At 40.4% G+C, this 18,976-nt stretch overlaps 2 protein-coding genes across 2 annotated transcripts in view; one reads left to right on the top strand and one right to left on the bottom strand.

Annotated features, from left to right (window-relative positions):
- The window catches only part of LOC125894881 (type-2 angiotensin II receptor-like), a 366,195-nt gene that overhangs the window by 147,990 nt on the left and 199,229 nt on the right, over nt 1–18,976 (top strand). The gene's annotated exons all lie outside the window — the stretch shown is intronic.
- tenm1 (teneurin transmembrane protein 1) overlaps nt 1–18,976 on the bottom strand; it is a 210,995-nt gene that overhangs the window by 136,319 nt on the left and 55,700 nt on the right. Inside the window, exon 4 of the mRNA XM_049586530.1 lies at nt 7,719–7,962. Coding sequence (XP_049442487.1) covers nt 7,719–7,962 — 244 coding nt within the window. The remainder of the gene's footprint in view (nt 1–7,718; nt 7,963–18,976) is intronic.

Here is an 18,976-nt window from a genome sequence, read left to right as displayed (position 1 = left end):
ATATAATGGAATTAGATGGCACTCAGCTAGTGGTGCTCAATGCACCAAAAAATACATTTGAAAAACTCAACAGCAATGTCTCTTCAGAAATCATGAGCTGCTTACTCAAGGTAATCCACAGACCTTGTTGTGAGCAGTTTCATGTAGGAACTACTTTCTTTCAACCAGCTGTATCATGACCCACACACTATGCATCTACTCTAGACAAGCAGCTCTTGCTTGTGACAGCGCAAGATGTAAACACTAATGGCATCCTCCTTGGCTGAGCTCTAACGTTAGCTAGCTCAGTGGTGCTAGGTGAATGAGCAGTGCCATAGATTTTAATAATAACTAGGTACCAGATGCCAAGATGGCGCCTATTCTTTCCAATGGAGTTGCTCCCCTGGTGCATACACCAAAAAAGTTTTCTAGCTTCCGGGTTTACTTCTGTGGCATGTGGCCCACTCAGTATGCACAATAGTGTTTCTACCGCTGACTCAGCCTTTAAGTTCCCACTTGGCTCATAGACTTGACATTGTGATAATATCACAGATTTTTAAATCGCTTTTCTCAGCTTGAGAAAAGTTTACAAATTTAAAACCATCATGGCTCCAAAATTCAGAATAGAAAGATTCAGAAATGACCTTGTTTACTGCTCCACGTATCCTGTCAACAATTTTACAGACGTCTCTTTTATAATGGTGCATATGGGGAAAATGCTTTTGGGCTGCAGGGGATTTTTTGTTTGCTGCAATACCGTAAGTGGCCACTGGGAAAAATGTACTCCAAGGCTGAGCAGCTTTCCTGGAGGCCTGAGCAGTACATGCACGCTTCCTTCTGTACTGTGATAGCGCTGGTGGATGTAGTTCAGTAGAGAGAAAATAGTTCCTGCATGAAACTACTCACATCAAGGTCTGTGGATTATCTTAAGAAACTGGGTCATGATTTCTGGAAAAAGACATTGTATTTTGGATTTTGGGGTGAACTGTCCCTTTAAATATGCACCTGCTGGCTGCATACTGTAATATTATATTGCGCTAAAAGCATCCTCACATGATGAATGTACGTATGAATGAATGTATGCAGAAGATGTGACAAAAAGAAGAAGACTTTTGAGAGTGAAGCTATTTTGTCCTAACAAAATTATAGATATAAGGAAACGTGTAAGATTTTTATCTTGTTCCCTGTTTGCCTTACTTGTTCAAAAAGGATGCTTTCACTTTAACGTTACAAGATACAGGCTGTTCTCATGCACTCTTAAACTTATACCTATGGAAAGTGATGCATTATAATTCTTATATAACCCACGTAATTGTGAGCCAGCAGGCTGTGATCACATAACCTATGCGCTGCAGGCTGTCCTCCCTTATATGATGAGAACAAAGGAGAAAGTCTGGTGACAGAGCATAAAGAGCGACAAAGTAAGCACTATAAGGAGGTCAGGCTGGACAGTCAGTTTCAAACCAACACGGGACTTTGACCCTTGAGACCGGGGCTGACATCCTATGTGAAATGATTATGTAGGGGCGCTCACAAGATATCACACAAACCATGGTCTAAGGATAGGCTGCAAGAGAAATGGCTCAGGTGATGATGTGTGTTGCAAATGTAATGCTAGTGCTAGTGCCGGTTGGACTTACTGGAGTGTAAACCCAAATCCAATAAATGTTACCCTAAACTCACTAACTAATGCAGTTATTTAATAATGTGCTCCTCGGCTTTGGGACTCTGTTACTACTGTGGGTCATAAAATGGTTAGCTGGACATGCTAATGATTGCAAATAAACACACTGTTTAATCCATCCCGCACACAAAAACATGCAGAGTATGACTCTTTTTTTCAGCTCTGTGCACATCACTTTGGCATGTGGAGATTTAGAATTGCTGAGCTACAATTGTACACTCGCTATCTGGGGGAGGAGTTTACCACAAGGACAATTAATTGCTGTCCTAATCTTATGAGCAGGGAGCCACTCTGCATTGTGTGTCCCACAAACTACCTGCCACCTCTGGGACCACTGTTTTTGTCCCTTTAAGTAGATTATAGTGTGAATTTGGGAGCAATCTAAGACAGTGGTTCAATCCTTCGCCAATTAGCTTAGCGCAGCACGTACATCATCCTTTCTTAGGTATCTAGTATCTTATTCTGATTCTATTTATAATAATCTGCACTCAGTGGAATTCAGCCTTACTCTCAAGTACGCCTGACTGAAACTCATTTAACGGGCCCCCAAGGTGGCAGATTTTAAAGGAGACCCCTCTCCTGCTATTTTCTAAATGACGTGTTTCTGCTTTGCCACTGCATGAACACAGAGCCCTCCAATGAACCTCACCTGTTGATAAAAGCTCTCAGTACTGTTGAGAACTGTGTAATTCAGTTAAACCCTTAATATCCCACAGCATTTGTGTGCTTTTAATTTAAGTGGTCTCTTAAAATTGCAAGTAATGCATCATCAAAGATTAATCCAGAAAGCTAAAATCAAGGAAGAAAAGCAGTGCAATGGAAAATACCTAAGCATTACGACTCCACTCGCAATTTATATTATGTTCCACCATTAATTCTTCTTCGAGGTGAGCAATATATGTGACAAATGTAAAACACGGGCATTATTCACAGTTAGTGCACTATAACCAGTTAACAATAGAAAAGCCAAAACTGATATGCGGTGTAACCCACAGCACAGTATAGATTATGTATAAACCACAGAATATGAAATAATAAGCTCTTATCCAGTCCAAGTCTCTCATCAGAGAAAAAGCCCGAATTTGACAAAGTGCCTCTCTGGTGCAACATCACGAGCAGCTTCTGTAATGCAGAGCAGCACCGATATGAAAGAGAATAAAAAAGCCCTGGCAGCCAAGGATCAATGACTTACCTATTCCTTTTTTGACTCATCAAAGCAGCTACTTAAGTTATACGGCTGTATTAGTTAAACGGAGATGAGGTTCATTTTCATTATGAAAACGAGCACGTTAGATGGCAGATGATGATAGGAAAGTAAGCTGAAGGGCAATTAATCTAGGTAGCATTTCATCTACATTGTGTTTGGATAATGGAGGGCGAGGGTTGGAGGGCTTCAGATGAGGAAGCAGAAATATGGGGGTAAGGAAATCATGTAATTTGGAAAAGTGGATCTGGGCAGGCAATTATGAGCAGTTCCAGCTTCTTCTGACCATATTGACTTCCATCAAAAAAATGAACAAAGACGGCTGGTGAGGGGAAACAAAGAAAAGGCTGTTTCGGAGAAAAAAAATCAAAAGCAAAAAGCAGCTATGACTCATTTTTTATCTGCAGTGTGTGAGTGTATTCTCCATAAAAAAAAATATCCTGGAGCTCCTGGAATTCTCAGACAAGCAATGATTGCCCCAGGTTACCGTGTGCTCTCTGAGGGTTAATACCGGCTGCGAGTGCGATATGTTGGGGGCAGACACGCAGCTTGCCAGAGTGTTATTCTATCCGTGCAGCGAAGGGTGTGAGGTCACAGGCTTCTGGTAGGACCGCGGTCTCTGAAGGGCCCTCAGAGGACAGGCCATTAAAGTGGGGCCAGACAGCAGACTGACAGCGTCGCTGGACACCAGACTGCATCCGCCCCGTACCTCGTCCATTTGCCCTCATACACAGAGAAAACACATCCATCTTCTCATGTCATTTAGTCTCATATTCAGCCTTGAAGATGGATTTTACTTAAAAACAAGAACAATGTTCTGCCGGTGGGGTCAGAGGATCAAGAATATTTTAGAAATGAGTTTCGCCACCTACTGCATGACAGAATAAAGCTGATCATAGCTCTTGTATCACTCAGATTGCAAGAAATTATTGAAAGATAATGATTTGCATAGAAACTGGTGAAATTACTTCAGTGCAAGGCCAGACAAGGTTATTTCTATAGGACCTTTCAAACATACCGGCACTTTAAAGAGCATTACATAAGGCGAAACTTGAATTAGAGCAAACACACAGAAGAAGAAAAATAACATCAATTAAAGCTGAGTTAAATACAATAAAAACGGACAGAAACGGAGGACATGAGGACAGTTTCAGTATATTAAAAAAATCCTCCCACATAGACAGATTGTTTTAATCCAAATCTTTCTTTTTTAGGTCTCAATTATGGACTTAATTTGGGGTAAGATGGATATTTTCATTCCCTTACTTAACTTAAATGATCTCTTTTTCATTTATGCCAGACATCTTTGGTCTCTTCATTTCTGTGTGTGTGTTCTTTCTTTCCGTCTGTCTATAATGTGGCCCTATGGCTGAGTTTAACATAAGAGACAGATGACATCCATCCCTCACTGCCTGCCTCCCCTCCTCTCTCCATCCACCCATCCAGCGTCTACTGAAAAGCAGTGAGTCAGATGTGGGGACACAGGAGGCTGCACATAGAGCAACCACACACCTAAGGGTCAATGGTAGTTCAAATCTGAAAGGCCAGAGATAAACTTAGGACAAACACACACACACATAGAGAAAGAAACATAGCTCGGCTCAGAGTTGCCCACACAAGACAAGCATACACAAAAAGATGTCAAATACGGGTGAGTATTTTCACATTTTTGAGGCCAGTACACAGGTCATGTCCTCGGTGGTGCTTTTATTGCTCTGCTGAAGGTGGATCAGAGCAAAAGGGATCAGAATCCAGCTGAAGAAATTGCATTTGTCAACGCGTGTGGAACTCTATTCTTCTTGTGTGGTGCTTTTAAAAATGCTTCACTGTTCTTCCTGGCTGCCTGCCTTTGATCTTCTCAGACAATATCCAGGGGCGACGCCCAGGAAGCTCTGAATTCATATCAGAGGGCAGATTTCCCCCGAGACAGGAAGAAAATGAGAGTTCCCTCTCTCCAGGAGGTTGGAGTCTACGGCCCAAGGGCTGTCTGTACCTGGATATGTGCGAATGACTGTGCATGTGTGTGGGTGGGTGGGGGCCTTTGTGCACAGGCTACAGGTACATGCAGATATATCATATGTGTGTATGTGTAGAAATATTCATTTCAGCATGTAGCTGCACATGCACAATGGTGCCCCTGGAAATTTTTCAAAGGGGTGGAGGAATGGGGCCACTGAAAATCTTAGGGTGGCACACCAAAACCTAAAGCCATAACTAAATTTCAGGGATTTTATTATGCTGTTGAAGTATGTAGGCTAGTTGAAAAGTATGTGCATATGGAGAGTTAAGGAATCACATACTGATATACCTCTTATTTTACAGTTAATAGTACCGATTATCTGATGTGTACAGACTAATAATCTTGTTTTGTTCCGTGTAAATAAATGTGTTAGGTGATATTGTTCTTTAAATAGGCTGGTTGTTCTTTTCCTTAGAAATACAGATAAACAGCTTTAATTTAAAGGAGTACATCGATTATAAGGAATAAAACATTTACTGGGAACAAGGCTTCACAGAGACCATGGCTACCCATAGATCCTATTTTCATCTTGAGGGAAGAGCTCAAGGGAAGCTCAAAAATTACCAAGCCAGTTGTTTCCTCATGAATATTTTTGGCAGCCTAAAGATGCCTTAGGTTGCCCAGTTTCACAAGATACCAACACCTTCCCTAGTTAAAAAACATAAGCCTGCGATAGCCTCTTAAAGACAGTAATATCTGCCTCCAATTATTTTTGCCAGAATGGTCCAGTGTTACGGGGGCAGCGATTTTATTAGAAGGCCGTGGCCCCCTCTGACGCCACGGCACATGCACAGCATGTGTTTCAAGTCTCACTTCTCTGTGATAAGAGGAAGGAGAGAAGGCAGGGCACCAGTCAATTTATTACAGTCCTAACATTTGTTATGCCTCTTAACACACCCAGTGTGAAACCCAGTCAGATATATTGAACATCCATATCTGCATCCTTCCACTTACACAAGCCGGCCTCTCCAGAAATATAACGGATATGCCGCTGAAAAGGAAATCTATGCACACTTCAAACAATCTTAATCTCTGCTGACGCAACATCAATATATTTCAATACAGATTCATCAAATGCGCGTTGAGGAAAGTGGAAGTGTACTTGACAACAAGAGATGTTATACAATTTTTTTAAGGTCATAGCATCACTTATAATTCCATCGGCATGAAACCCCCGTGTCAAGTTTGGTGATAAATCTTTAATCTCACGTCTGAGATTGAGCTGATAGCAGCAGCGGCATCAGGGTGAGAGCAGAAATATGAAATCATTAGTTTAGTAGTGTATCTGGGAATGTGACAGAGGAGAGAGAGGAGGGAGCTTTTGATTATTAAATCCAACCCAAAACGGTTAAGCAGTGAAGACTTTTTTCATTTTTTTTGTCTCCCCCTCCACCAAAAGCTAGATCGAAGAGAGCCAATAATATCTGAATTATGTTATGAAGGGACACTATTCTATTGACTATGAATATGATTACATTTTATGGTTCAGAACTAATAGCGCACTATCAAATGAAACTTATTTGACTATAAAGTCCCAAATGCAAAAATGTATTACTACAAAAAGGCACCATCCAATATACTGAGCCACTGCGGAAATTGTGTTTTATAATCACATCTCTCTTTGGGAGCGACTTCTTTATGTTCAGCAAATATCATTTGAACGATTCGAAACGCAAAACAAAAAAAAGGAAAGCGTGAATTTTATTTACGGTGGATTTTCATTTAAAATAAACACACACAGATCCGTAGTGTAATTACAATGCACTTTTGACAAGTCTTTTACATTGATAGTCATGTCTGGCCAATGATTAATTTAAATTGTCACTGAATCTAATTTTATTCTTCCCTTCCTTTAAATGAGGTAAGATCTAATTATGGCCTAATGCATAACTTATTAAAACCCTCTTCTTCTGGTGTGGCAGCCTGCCAATCTCATCCTCACTCATAATACCAGAATTCAGCTGCTGCACCGAGCTCTCATTAAACATGCAAACATATTCTTTTGCACCTTGCTGCTTCTTCACGAAAGCAGCCTCACAAATGAGGATCTCCTAAATAATTCTCTGATCAATTATTACTTATGCAGCAAGCAAATGCTTAATTCTGTTTGATGGGACGAAATTCCAGCAGCCCATCTCCAAGCATTTGGAAAAATCTTACCCGGGTACTACAATTGGAAGCGGCATCACATTGTGTTCCTGAAAAGAGGATTTCTACAAGATACTGACTTGTACTTTTATTTTACGTAGTCGAAACTCAGATACCAGTCCCCTGGTGAATGCGCCTGCAGTGGGGGGTAAGAAAATGAAAAGAATCCAAAAGACCTGAGAGATTCGTTATGACTTTGATGGTGTGCAAAGTCCTGTAATAATACCCCAGAGGCCTGTGTGGTGTTCCACTTACTGCTCTCTACACGTGCAAAACATGTCCATCCTAACAAATCCTTTAGTCCGACATTCATTCTTAATCATTCCACTCTGATTTCTCTAAGAAAAATTGTAAAAGTGTGCCAACTCACACTCCTGACGAAATAATTTCCTTTAATCTAATGAGCCTCATTTGTGAGATTAAAGCAATGTCTTTAATCAAGTGACATGATGTTGAAGTAGGGCGGCTTGCCTTGAAGATATTTTCATTTGAAGGCTTTCCTTACAAAATGACATACCCACCGTTTTGGACTGAAAGCCTTTTGGAACGAAGCCTTCCATTTGTTCCAAATTCTTTAAATCATCTTAAGTCTTTTTGTTCATTTGTTCGGGAAAAAAACCCATTCTGAAACATAACCTCTACTGTGAAGGACTTTTTCTCCTCCATGTGTTGCATTCTCTTACCTGGTCTCTAGGGGAATGTTGCTGTTGAGCACCCAGCTGTTGTGAAGCTGTGCCTGGTCTGTGCTCGAGCTTGTGTCTGCCCCCTGGCTGCCCTGACTGGCTTGGCACCGCGTCGGCATGGTCTTCCTCTGCAGGCTGACTTGAGTGTAGGGCGCCGGGCGGGCACAAGTGCAGGCATGGGGTGGAGGGGGAGGCGGAGGCAGCGGACGAAACGTGAACTGACCACCTGGACTGCTGGGCAGCTCTGCGAAGGGAGACAGAGGGAAGCAGAGGAGGAGGCGGAAGGGAGGTACAGGGGAGAAATAAACATAGCTTTATTAGGAGCGCAGTACCATAAATTACAAATAAAAGTGGCGTGTTAGTTGACAGTTTATTGTTATTACACTGATTGAGGGACATAAATCAGCTTGAAAACTGTGCCTGTCCAGTGCCTTCCCTTCCTACCTGCTTTGATACACTTCCAGCCGCCCTATAAATAGGTTCTTGGCTGGCTGCAACATTGAGCAGTCTTTAAAGAGCTAACAGCTCTGGCTTAATCTGCAGCCGCCAGCCCAAACTACCCATGTGATGTTTATTATGAGATCTGTAGCTCGACGGAATGAGCTAGCCAGCTGTAACTCCCTCACAGTGGTAACCTCAGGGTCTAGCTAGAGCTCTCTCAATCCATCATTTATCATTCCCCCTCCCTATAACTCTCCCTCGCCCCGTCTCTTCCTCCCTGCTGCTTTTTTCTCTCTATTCACTATGTCTTCTAAAAGCGAGCGCTGGCTAATTACAGTTTTGCCAAATGAAAATGTGTGTGCATATGTTTGTTTAATGTGTGTCTATGTGTGTGACTGCAGATGCAGCTGGTTTATTTCCATGTGTGCACGCACCTGTGCGCATGTGTCAGTACGTATTCATGAGTGTACATCAAGCATCCTGGGACATTAGTTATCAGTGTTTAGGGGGACAGCTCATGCCATATGGTTGCAGCACGGTTCCACGAGCACGGCAAATCCCCTCGTCCCAAAAGACAGACTCTGTCCAGCTGTATTGACAATGAATGTAACATTAGCCTCGGACCCGTTGTAAGGGAGAGAGGAGTCCAGAATCTGGTAGACAGACAGTATTGGCCCACAACTCTATTTGCTGCCAAAATGTCAGCAATAATTTAGCATGTAGAAATTTACCCCACACGGGAGATTACCACAGTCTTCCCGATTCAAGCCTAAGTATTACACAGACGACACCATACAACGCATTTATGATTCTTGCCAGATGAAAACTGAGAAAAGTCAAGAATTAAATAATCTTGTTTTAGTTCTCTACAGTTTCTATTGCCAGCGTAAACACCTGCATGTTACCAGAGTGTGCACTTCAGCCGCCATTATGTCTAAAATTGAGGCAGCATCTTTTTCAAATATTGCAGGGAAACAGTTATGGAAACGTGTTATCGTCAACATTTCCATAATACTAAATCTGCAGCACATGCCATGACATTTTAAGCAATGTTAAAAATCATATTGCCTTGATCTCTTCACACCACATTATTGTCGCCTTTCGCACAGACATGTAAGCCAATGCACTGTGTCACATCCGCCAATGTTCATTGACATACCACACAGTATGTCAGGTTTTATGGCTCTCAGTTGTTGGAAATTCACATTTACAAGATGTATATTGTGGCAGTGTTGGTAGGAGTGCAATGGCAGGACAGGAACAGTTCTGTAAATAGGACTATAAACATTTCCACAGTAATATTTCCATGATGCCATCTGTCCAGCTGAAATGGCATTTTGAACAATGTTAAAGTAGCAGTTATGACGTTTCCTCTGCTCGCGTCTCGGTGAATATATCTGCACATTTGACAGTAGTGTTCCCAGAATTACTGTGTAAATTCTGTCAAAATGCTCTTTGAGCAAACGACAAGTTCTTCATCTTCCAAAAACACATTGCTGCTTATTGATCTCCCAACATGGCTGAATTGTCTTTGTCACATCTCAAAAGCATGCAATAAAATATTTGTCTGTCGTTCTCAGCGTGCTGACACAATGGAATTATCTCTTCTTTACTCATGACAAGCCATTACTCACATCACATATTTATTTCATGATTTCATGGAAACTTGCAGGGGGTTCTAAGCAAACATCGTCCTCCCTTCATTGTTGTTCATTGCTCCAGGCCATCTGCGATGATGCACATTTCACACTCACACATACAATTTGATATTTTTAGCATGTTTTACATGTTTCTGTTGAATAACAACAGCTGAAGCGTGTAGTTTGTGAATGTTCATAACTGATGGATGTGTCATATTTCTTCACTGCAATACACACCGGCCTGTGTGAACTTTAATAACTGGTATCCTCGTGAGAAATATATTATATTGCATTGTACTATATAGAAACACGACCTGCTTGTCACCACACTACATCAAACGATTTCAACAGCTAATCAGAGTGTGCTCAAGCTGACTCCATATGAGACCTGGTAAAGTGACAGGAAATGTATTTGTGTCATCACCTGGAGGTGTTGTTTAGCCTAAACTAATGGATGTGGGAAATGGAAGTTATTTTTGTCCGCACCACCTCTGAGTATTAAAAATTACATGCTTAGGGAAAACTGACAGAACATTTTTAGAGCACCACTGCATCGTGTGTCACTGTAATGCACCAGGAGCTTTAAAGTGGTGCTTCAGTTTTTAGCAGTCTATCTGATTCATCAGTAACCGTAAGTCCTTTGAGTCCAGCCAGAAATCCCTTGCTTACCGTTTTTCCTCTTGAAACTGCAGGTAGATGTTTTTAGCATTTGTTACACCATGTACAACATGTATTTTTTCATCTTTTTTTAACAATAACACACACACACACACACACACACACATCCAGTGCATTCCCAGAGCTGGGCACTCGAGTTGGGAACTTGCACTTAGGTTACGCTTGAGGCACTAAATCAACTTTAGGCTTGTCTTGAAAGCAACTTTGTTGACTTCAGACTTGACTTGGACTACTTGACTCAGAAATTGCAAAGCCGCTGTGAACACTTCTGCCAAAACAAAGTTTTGATTTTCACAATGCTGACAAATTCTCTGACACATCATGGTGTGTACCTGCCAGCCTCAGGTGTGTCACCAAATCAAAACACATCAACAGTTTTGCCAACACTATTTAATACAAATGCTAATGCTTGTTCTAAATGCTTCTGGCACCAGTAGAAGATGCACTCAGAACCTTTGCTTACGTGAAAGTAGCTGTACCACAGGGTGTAAATACTTCATCACTGGTAAAAGTTCTGCATCGAAAGGGTTTTCAGCAAAATGCACTCTAAGTAAAAGTAAAACAAAGTACTCATTACACAGAACGGCCTTTTTTAAGTGTGCTAAACAATTTTTTTTTTTTATAAATTAAAGGGGTACTGCATCAATTGTAAATTGTATTCCCATAGAGTTGGGAGAATCAAAGCAGCAGAGGCTGAGATATCCAACGACTGGATCCTACACTTCACATGATGTCACTCAATCTCTCATTAGACTATTAGACCCCTGGCTGGTACGATAAATAGGCCTTTTTCACTGCAGATTTCTAAACTTGTCACAGTAGGAAAAGCACAGGTGCAAAAAATGAAATTACTCATGGCTGAATTCCATTTAGCTGCTTTGATTTCAGGTTCTTGGTATCGTGCATGCTGGCTCACTGTCACTCTCACTGAAACGTTCGAATACAACAGAGCCATTGTTAGTGTTATCAGTAGCACCTGTGCCTCTCCTACTGGGACAAATCAAACTGTCTGCTGAAGGGGTGGGAATCTCTGGCACCTCACGATTTCATTCAGTCCTGATTCAGAGAGCTATGATGCGATTATAATACAATGCCTCTTGATGCATGAAAACTATTGATTTCTATACATGATTTATTTATTTATTTACTTATTAAAATGTGTTACTACTTTCTAATGTTGCATATTTATAAAGATCCTTGATAAGGTCCAGGTCCTTCTCCCCTCAACTTCATAGAAATCAAAATGCTTCCATCTGCAATTGCTTTTGCTCAGCCCCCTCACCAAACCTCAAGTAGTAGATTATCTTAGAACGTATGATGTACAGTACATGGTTTACATCTGTTACCTTTCACTATCCAATAGGTTCAGCCATGTAACATAGCCATGGAACATATAGCCCTGTCTTACAAAATTGTTACAGGCTATCATAATGTCGAGAATTGTTTCATAAATTTTCCTGTAATTGACTTTTCTTCAACGAGACAGTCTTTCAAGAGATATTTGTGGTGCACCCCAAGGAGCACCCTCCAGGGCTGACAAATGAAGCTGACAAAGAAGTGCAAAAAGCCGCAGTTCTATGAATGGCCACTTGAGGCTGACTCCAAGTGTGAGTCAATCCCCATAGACCTCCATGTTAAAATATCCACCTAAACAACAGAAATAAATGTGTTACAAAAAACAGTTTTGGACTCTATATGTAATTTCCCTGTCAATGACAACTATACAGGGGTGAATTTTTATTAAACTCACTTATTTAAATTTCGTTATAGCATAGAGCATAGCTGCTAGGAGTTTGGTTCAGTTTTTCCAGTAAGTACATTTTGTTTAATGGTCTTAAGCCTGTTTTTTGCTGGCAAAAAGTAGCAAAAGCATTATCACAGTTAATCATAGACTGCAAGTGCATGTCAGTAACCAAACTAGCAGATATAGTTGGGGTTATTACCACCCACTCATCCAAAAATGGTCACGTCTGGCTCCAAAGACTCAAGACGATGACAACCAAAATGCGAGACTCAAGGCTTTAAAAGAGGAGTCCGCAAACCAATGGGTGACGCCATGGTGGCCATGACTATTATTTAATACAGTCTATGGTTTTTCCTACCCTTAGTCTGCTGTGAAAAAGGCCAGTGCCCATATTTCCATGTCACAGTTCGTAATGGAGGCTCCAAGCCCATGTGGAGCTAACCCATGATGACATTATTCGGGTTATTTGCTCAGACGTAAAAGACATTATATAACTGTTATCACAGCAACATGTTCAAAATTGTTGTAAATTATATATATACATATATATAAACATATATATCAACATCTCTGTGCATACAGGAAATGGAAAATGGAGGGAAAGAAGAAAGTGTTTTAACCCACATGGCTTGCAATTGTTGTGAAACCAAAACAATAAATCCAAATTATTTTGCCTCTTATGTCTCAAATGACTTCTAGTTCATTATTAATTTACAATTTTTAGCAAACCTGAGTTATAACAGCTCTGGGAATACAGTCGCCACAACTTCACTTTACTACGTATGTGTATGCCGGTGAGGTGGAAGAGTGCAAAGTGGACAGTAAGGGAGGAGAAAGGACAGGGATGGAGGGCCAGGGGAGAATGTAATCTTAGTGAGTAGGGTGACACAGGAGGCCCGGCCTGCCAGATGGTGCTTTAGAAGGCTTAGCTAAGGCAGCTTTGGGTCTCTGCTCCCAAAGATCCACAAACTGACTCAATTCCTTTCTTCTCACACAAACACACAAATGGCAGAGAAACACTTGCTATAACTCCCTCTTCTGCTTTCACCAGTTCGTCCACACAAAGTCACATCAAACGCGCAAGCTGTGATGTTGTGTTAAATAGTAGATGTAACCTAAATAGGCCTGGCAATGTAGGGCAAGGGCCGTGAAATATTTGGTGGGCTAGCCAGGAGTTCAAAAACATCAAATCAACTCTGTGGGGAGTAGATGGAGGCCAGAGGAGGGGCCATTATAGCTCTAGATGACAGTCGTGACAGTGTAGTACATCCTCTGCCCTGGGGTTCCTGTGGGACTTAGCCCTCCAGAAAAGACACATTTGGAAAGTCGCTTATGAGATATTTTTCCTGGAATCATCAGCTTTTGGTTACATAAGTGAGATATGAGGGAAAGCGTTTTATTGCCAGCGGAAGGGAGATCTGGGGGGATTAACTGGGAAATGTAACAGGTAACAGGTATTTGGGCCAGGTATTAAAAATGCATTACTGTAGGTGAGATGGACCTAAAATAGCACAGACATTAAGTATTTATGACAATTTAGGCATTTAAAGCCAAGTCACACTAATGCAATGAGAAGAGAAAACGTAGTAAAATATGACTCAGTCATACACACCCAGCAATGCTTGTGTGTGTAATGAGTTAGCAGTCGTGATGGTGCAATGCTCTTAAGACAGGATATTAACAAGTAGGTTTTTAACAGTTTGAATGAATTTGAATCACGTGAGCAAAATAATTGTGCTCATGAATGCCCTTCATGCTCGTCATTAAAATGTTCCACTTTTAGTCTGGATGTGAACTGCCAGATGTTCAGCAGTACCTGAACACGGTGTTCTTCTAATTGAGCAGGGAAATTTGAGAAGCTACACTTAAGGATGAAATTCTAGTAATTGTGGACAATAAGGGATTGTGTGAAAATAAGTGTAAGGGATAGCGGGGCAGAAAAGGGGGAAGGTTATGTAGTTGTTCTTTTTGCTGAAAAGAGGGTAGTCTGTCTTTTTCTTTTCAGGAGAGTAAGGTCAGAGTCTAATTTTTTCTCGTTCCAGATTTAAATTCTATTTAAACATCCTCTGCATGTGAAAGTTTATTTTATACATACGTTTTTTTCTGGTAATAAAGGTGTCCTTTGGCCACGTGCAGAATACAGAGGTCCAGTCTCTGATTTGGGGCTCGTCAAAATTGCCAGCCTGTTCTTCTGTTCACTCAGTTCATGGCTATCACTACTGTTTTCAGCAAGAGAGGCTCTTTATAAACTGAAGAATTAGTGCTCACTGCAACACATATTACTCCATATGTAGAAATTAAACACAGTCATTCCTTCATTTATAAAGGATTGTAAGCATGTAGCTACATGTAGCGATGTATGTATTGTAAACACTTGCAATAGCATGCCTGAAGCAGATGACCAAACAAAGAAATCATTATGGTGTAGCCAGAGTAGAAAACCCATTGAAAAAATTTAAAACAGTCTGAAGCCTGAGGTTTCGCTCCCAGGGATTACTAATACAAACATTAACCTCATTATTAAACCCAGTCTCATTCCGAAGTCGTCGAACTCTGGTGCTTGGGTAGTGACTTCCAGCGTGAGACACTAATGAAAAAAGCCATCCTTTAACGTTGGCATGATATGCAGTCACTTGCTGTTATAGATAAAGTGGGAAACGTGGCAGAACAAGAACGAAAGTTGAGGTGGCAAAAATCTGAGTAGGGTGGGTGGGAGGGTGGTGGATGGGTCCAACAAACACCGACTTTCGCCTAGGAAAGCGATGTTCATATCCCGTAAGATTATAAAGCCAAATCCAGTTCTTTTTGTCCTTAACCTAACCACATGCTTTTGTTGCCTAAACTAAACTAAACCATACACATTAGCTGTTGAAGGAAAAAAATGTCAATTTGCAGTGTTATACTGATGTAGTGCGTTTATTTTGAAAGATGTAAACGGTAAACATAAGGGTATTTTTTAAAAAGAAAATACACGTAACATTCAGAACTTCACATGGCGTCCCAGAACGGCAACAACCAACACAACCAGGGTATCTTGTACGTCATATCTGGACGTAGAGTCCATGACCCAATGTCAATATGTGACAAGGTCAGAGTTGCATTATTTTAACTTTGACCACGTTTTAAATGAACATAAATCATCCAGCATTATATATAAGACACAAAATAAGAAAAGCATAGTGGGTGCCATTTAAGTTTAATATATTGCCTGCCACCTGAAACTGTTATTTGTGATACAGCTCCAGATGCTACAGTGACCTTCTGTTTCCTGATGATTGCTTTTGATTTACACATTTCTACAGTTTTTACTTGCTAAAGTTATTTTTGGATTCCAGTTTTAATGGTGCAAGATGATTTCTGGTTTAAAGGTGGTGAGTAGTTTCTGAGATGCCAGGAACTGTTGCAACTTCACAAGCAATACATACTACAGAGAGGTCAAATGGTGGAATGTAACTGAGTACATTTACTCAAGTACTGTAGCCTACCTAAAGTCACCTCCAATAAAAAATGTGTTTTTCTTATGTTTATGTGCCCTCCTCTTATGTTTATGTATGTGAATGATCTTGACTGCAGTGACTTGTATCTATGCTAAGTTTGTGACCAGAGAAGTATTTCCACATTTCTCTACTCTGTGCATTTCCCTAAAATTTGAGATTCAAACGTGCACTGGTCAAGCTAGATTAGGTATGTCACATATTGACAGGGGCTAACAACAGCAAATAAACCTGAAACCTCCAGCGCAGAACTTGTCAGTACCCTGGAGCTTCCTTCCACTATCTACCAAAAACCCCATCATAGCTAATACTTCTGTATGTTTTGGAACCATTAACCGTGTGTCAGCCACTGCCAGGTGGCACACAAGCTAACAAGCTAGCAAACAACATAAACAAATGAAAGATGCTAACTACCTTAAAACTTCAATTAGTAGCCCAGGCTATTATTTGCTTAAATCACTGAACCCAACAGGCCTATATTTGGGACAGGTGTCTATATGAGACAGACCTTTAATTCCTTTCACAGAAAAAAGGTTGCTCAGTAAAGTGAGAAAAGACAATAAAAATGCTAATTGAACTAGTATGAATATTACTTTTGTAAATTAGGCTTTGAATAACATATCAGTTATGTATCATTCATTTGATCTAGCTCCAACAGACGGGCTTTATTCCACTCGTTTTACGGCACTCCAGGATTACGGCACCCGTCATACTGACACAACACCACTTCATCCTGTTAAAACAACATTCCCAACTTCAATTAATTGAATGAAAAATCCCTTAGTATCTTTTGATCAGTGGACCCTTATGGACTAAAGGAAAATGAATAACTAACAGGGTAATCAAAGAATGGACATTCGTATATTCTGACTTTATAACAGCTTCTGAGGTGGAAAATAGCCACTTTTATTTCTATCTCTCTCATCTGGCACCGTGTAGTTCCTAGAGCACCACCCCTTTCTGCATTCTTGGTATGGGATGGAAATAAATAAATAAAAAATAAAGTAGCCTTGGTTGGCAAGGTAATGTTAGATACACGGAAGAGGAGAGCAAATGCAATGATTGGTCGGAGTTTTCTTAGAACCATATGAGAATGGTATAATTCTGAGTTTTTATCTCTGGTGGAATTCACTTACATTTAGTGTGCCATCAGCTTATTAATAGCATTTTAACCTAAACAAAGAAAAGCGTAAAATTTCCAGAAAGGTAGGCAAAGTGTCGCTTTAATCTCTACGATGTTTCCTGAAATGCTAATGATAACCATCTTGATAGACAGTGATCTTTCACTTGTCAACCTGACACAAGCAGCGCTGGTGGACGCTGTAAGTCGCTGATGTTGGTGCACAACAGACTCATCTGAGTCAGTGTCTGACTGAAACTCTGACACGTATGGCGTAATCTCTCTGACGTGTCCTCTAAACACGAGCCATCTTGATGTGCACTGCTCTTTCACCAGTCAAACTAGCGCAAGCCGTGCTGGAGAAAACGGAAAGAGAAACTTACCCCGAGCAAATTTCTCAATGTAGGAGAGAGAGTATATCTGCTTCAAGCCCCTTTTCAGAATTTAAACTATTATATGTGGGAAAACCATATTAAACAAAATAGTAGCATTTGTATTTTTACTTTAAAATGTGTCCGGAGGGGAACTTTGATTATAATTCTGACTGGTAATTTATTTGAGTGTTTACATTTCATGCTGATTTATAAATCGACTCCAGTGACTTCTGAATACTTGAGCTCCTGATTTTAACACAAATCACTCCACTATTATAAACATTGCTTACTGTTTTATAAGCTGTTTACACCTCTGTGTATATACATTTATTACCTCTAATTGTGCATTCATTTTCATTATTTTGTTATATTTGTCATAAATCATGTATTGTTTTGAGATATTTATGTGCAGGTGCTGCATGTTTTTCCACATCAAAAGTAAGGATTGAACGCAAATATTAATAATGCTGCGAAAGGTTTGTTTTTTTTATGACATAAAATATAAGACTCAAGTCTCCTGCCCGCCCCAATAATTTTTGTGCAGTCCCTTAAGTGTGGAAGCTGCAACAACAGAATGTGTAGCTTTTTTAATAAGAAGAGACGATTCAGTTTGGTGTGTAGCCAACCATAAAAACATGAGCAACAATAATATTAAAGCCTAATATTTAACTAGGTTTCCTCCTCTTCTCCACTCTGTATGTTTGCTCACGCCCCCTTCCTCTCCCTTCCCCTCTCTTCATTATTGTGCCCAGCGCTCTAGTGCAGAGTTAATTTCTTATTAAAGGAAAGCCGTATAAAATCCATAGAGCCTGACCTCAACAATATCAAACCTGCCTGTCTAACAGAGGAATGTGATCGTTTTAGAGAACATTTAACACTATTGTTGGACCAAGCCCAGTAAAAAAAAAAAAAAAACACATCATCCACCCCACTCTAAAAATAAAAGCTTAATAATTTCCCCCAGGATAGCTTTTCATCTATCTCGCTTCTTAATTGACTTGCATTAAATTGCCACAAAGTTTATTCCACTGCTGTGCTTCGATGAAATAAATAATTAACCCCATAAAAAGGTCAGACAACTGAAATTAGAACTCACTGGTTTTCGTTCTTCCTTTTTTTGCGGTAATGAGATGGGATCCTGCCCTAGCTGACCATCTGACTCCCTGTAATAATTTGTCTTTGTCTTAACAGAGTTCCTGGCTAGAGATAACACATTATCTCCATCAGACATTATAAGTTTCAAAATGACTTCTTTCATTGGCTGCCCGCTGATGAAGTTGGTGTGAAGGATGGTAATACCGATAATAACAATATGTATGATAACGGGGACTAATATTGCTAATGATCGCTGCGATGACGATGACACGAAAATAATGTCACTGATAATAGTGCCGGTGGTGATGAAAATAATGACGATAGCATCGGTAATAACAGTGGTAACAATGATGATGAAAATAGCAGTGATAGCAGCAGAAACACTGATAATTACGTTGATGACAGTGGGCTCTGAGACAGCAATTAGAATAAAAACAGCCATTGATTCATCTCTGCAGACACGGGGATAAACGGTGGGATCGCCATTTAACAAAGTGACACAATCATGTTGTCCAATTAAAGCAAGAAAATACAAATGAAGAAACCGAGGGCTCTAAGAGCTTTTCTCTCTCATACGGAACCCAGTCGATTTTCATACAGAGCCTGATAATTAGCAGCCATGCATCATCTGGCTTTTTCATACCGGAGGACTCACTCAATGTGCGTGCAGCT

Source organism: Epinephelus fuscoguttatus, linkage group LG9 (genome assembly GCF_011397635.1).
Source record: "Epinephelus fuscoguttatus linkage group LG9, E.fuscoguttatus.final_Chr_v1".
NCBI lineage: Eukaryota > Metazoa > Chordata > Actinopteri > Perciformes > Serranidae > Epinephelus > Epinephelus fuscoguttatus.
The sequence above is the reverse complement of the archived record's forward strand: the minus strand, read 5'-3'. Positions and strand labels throughout refer to the sequence as shown.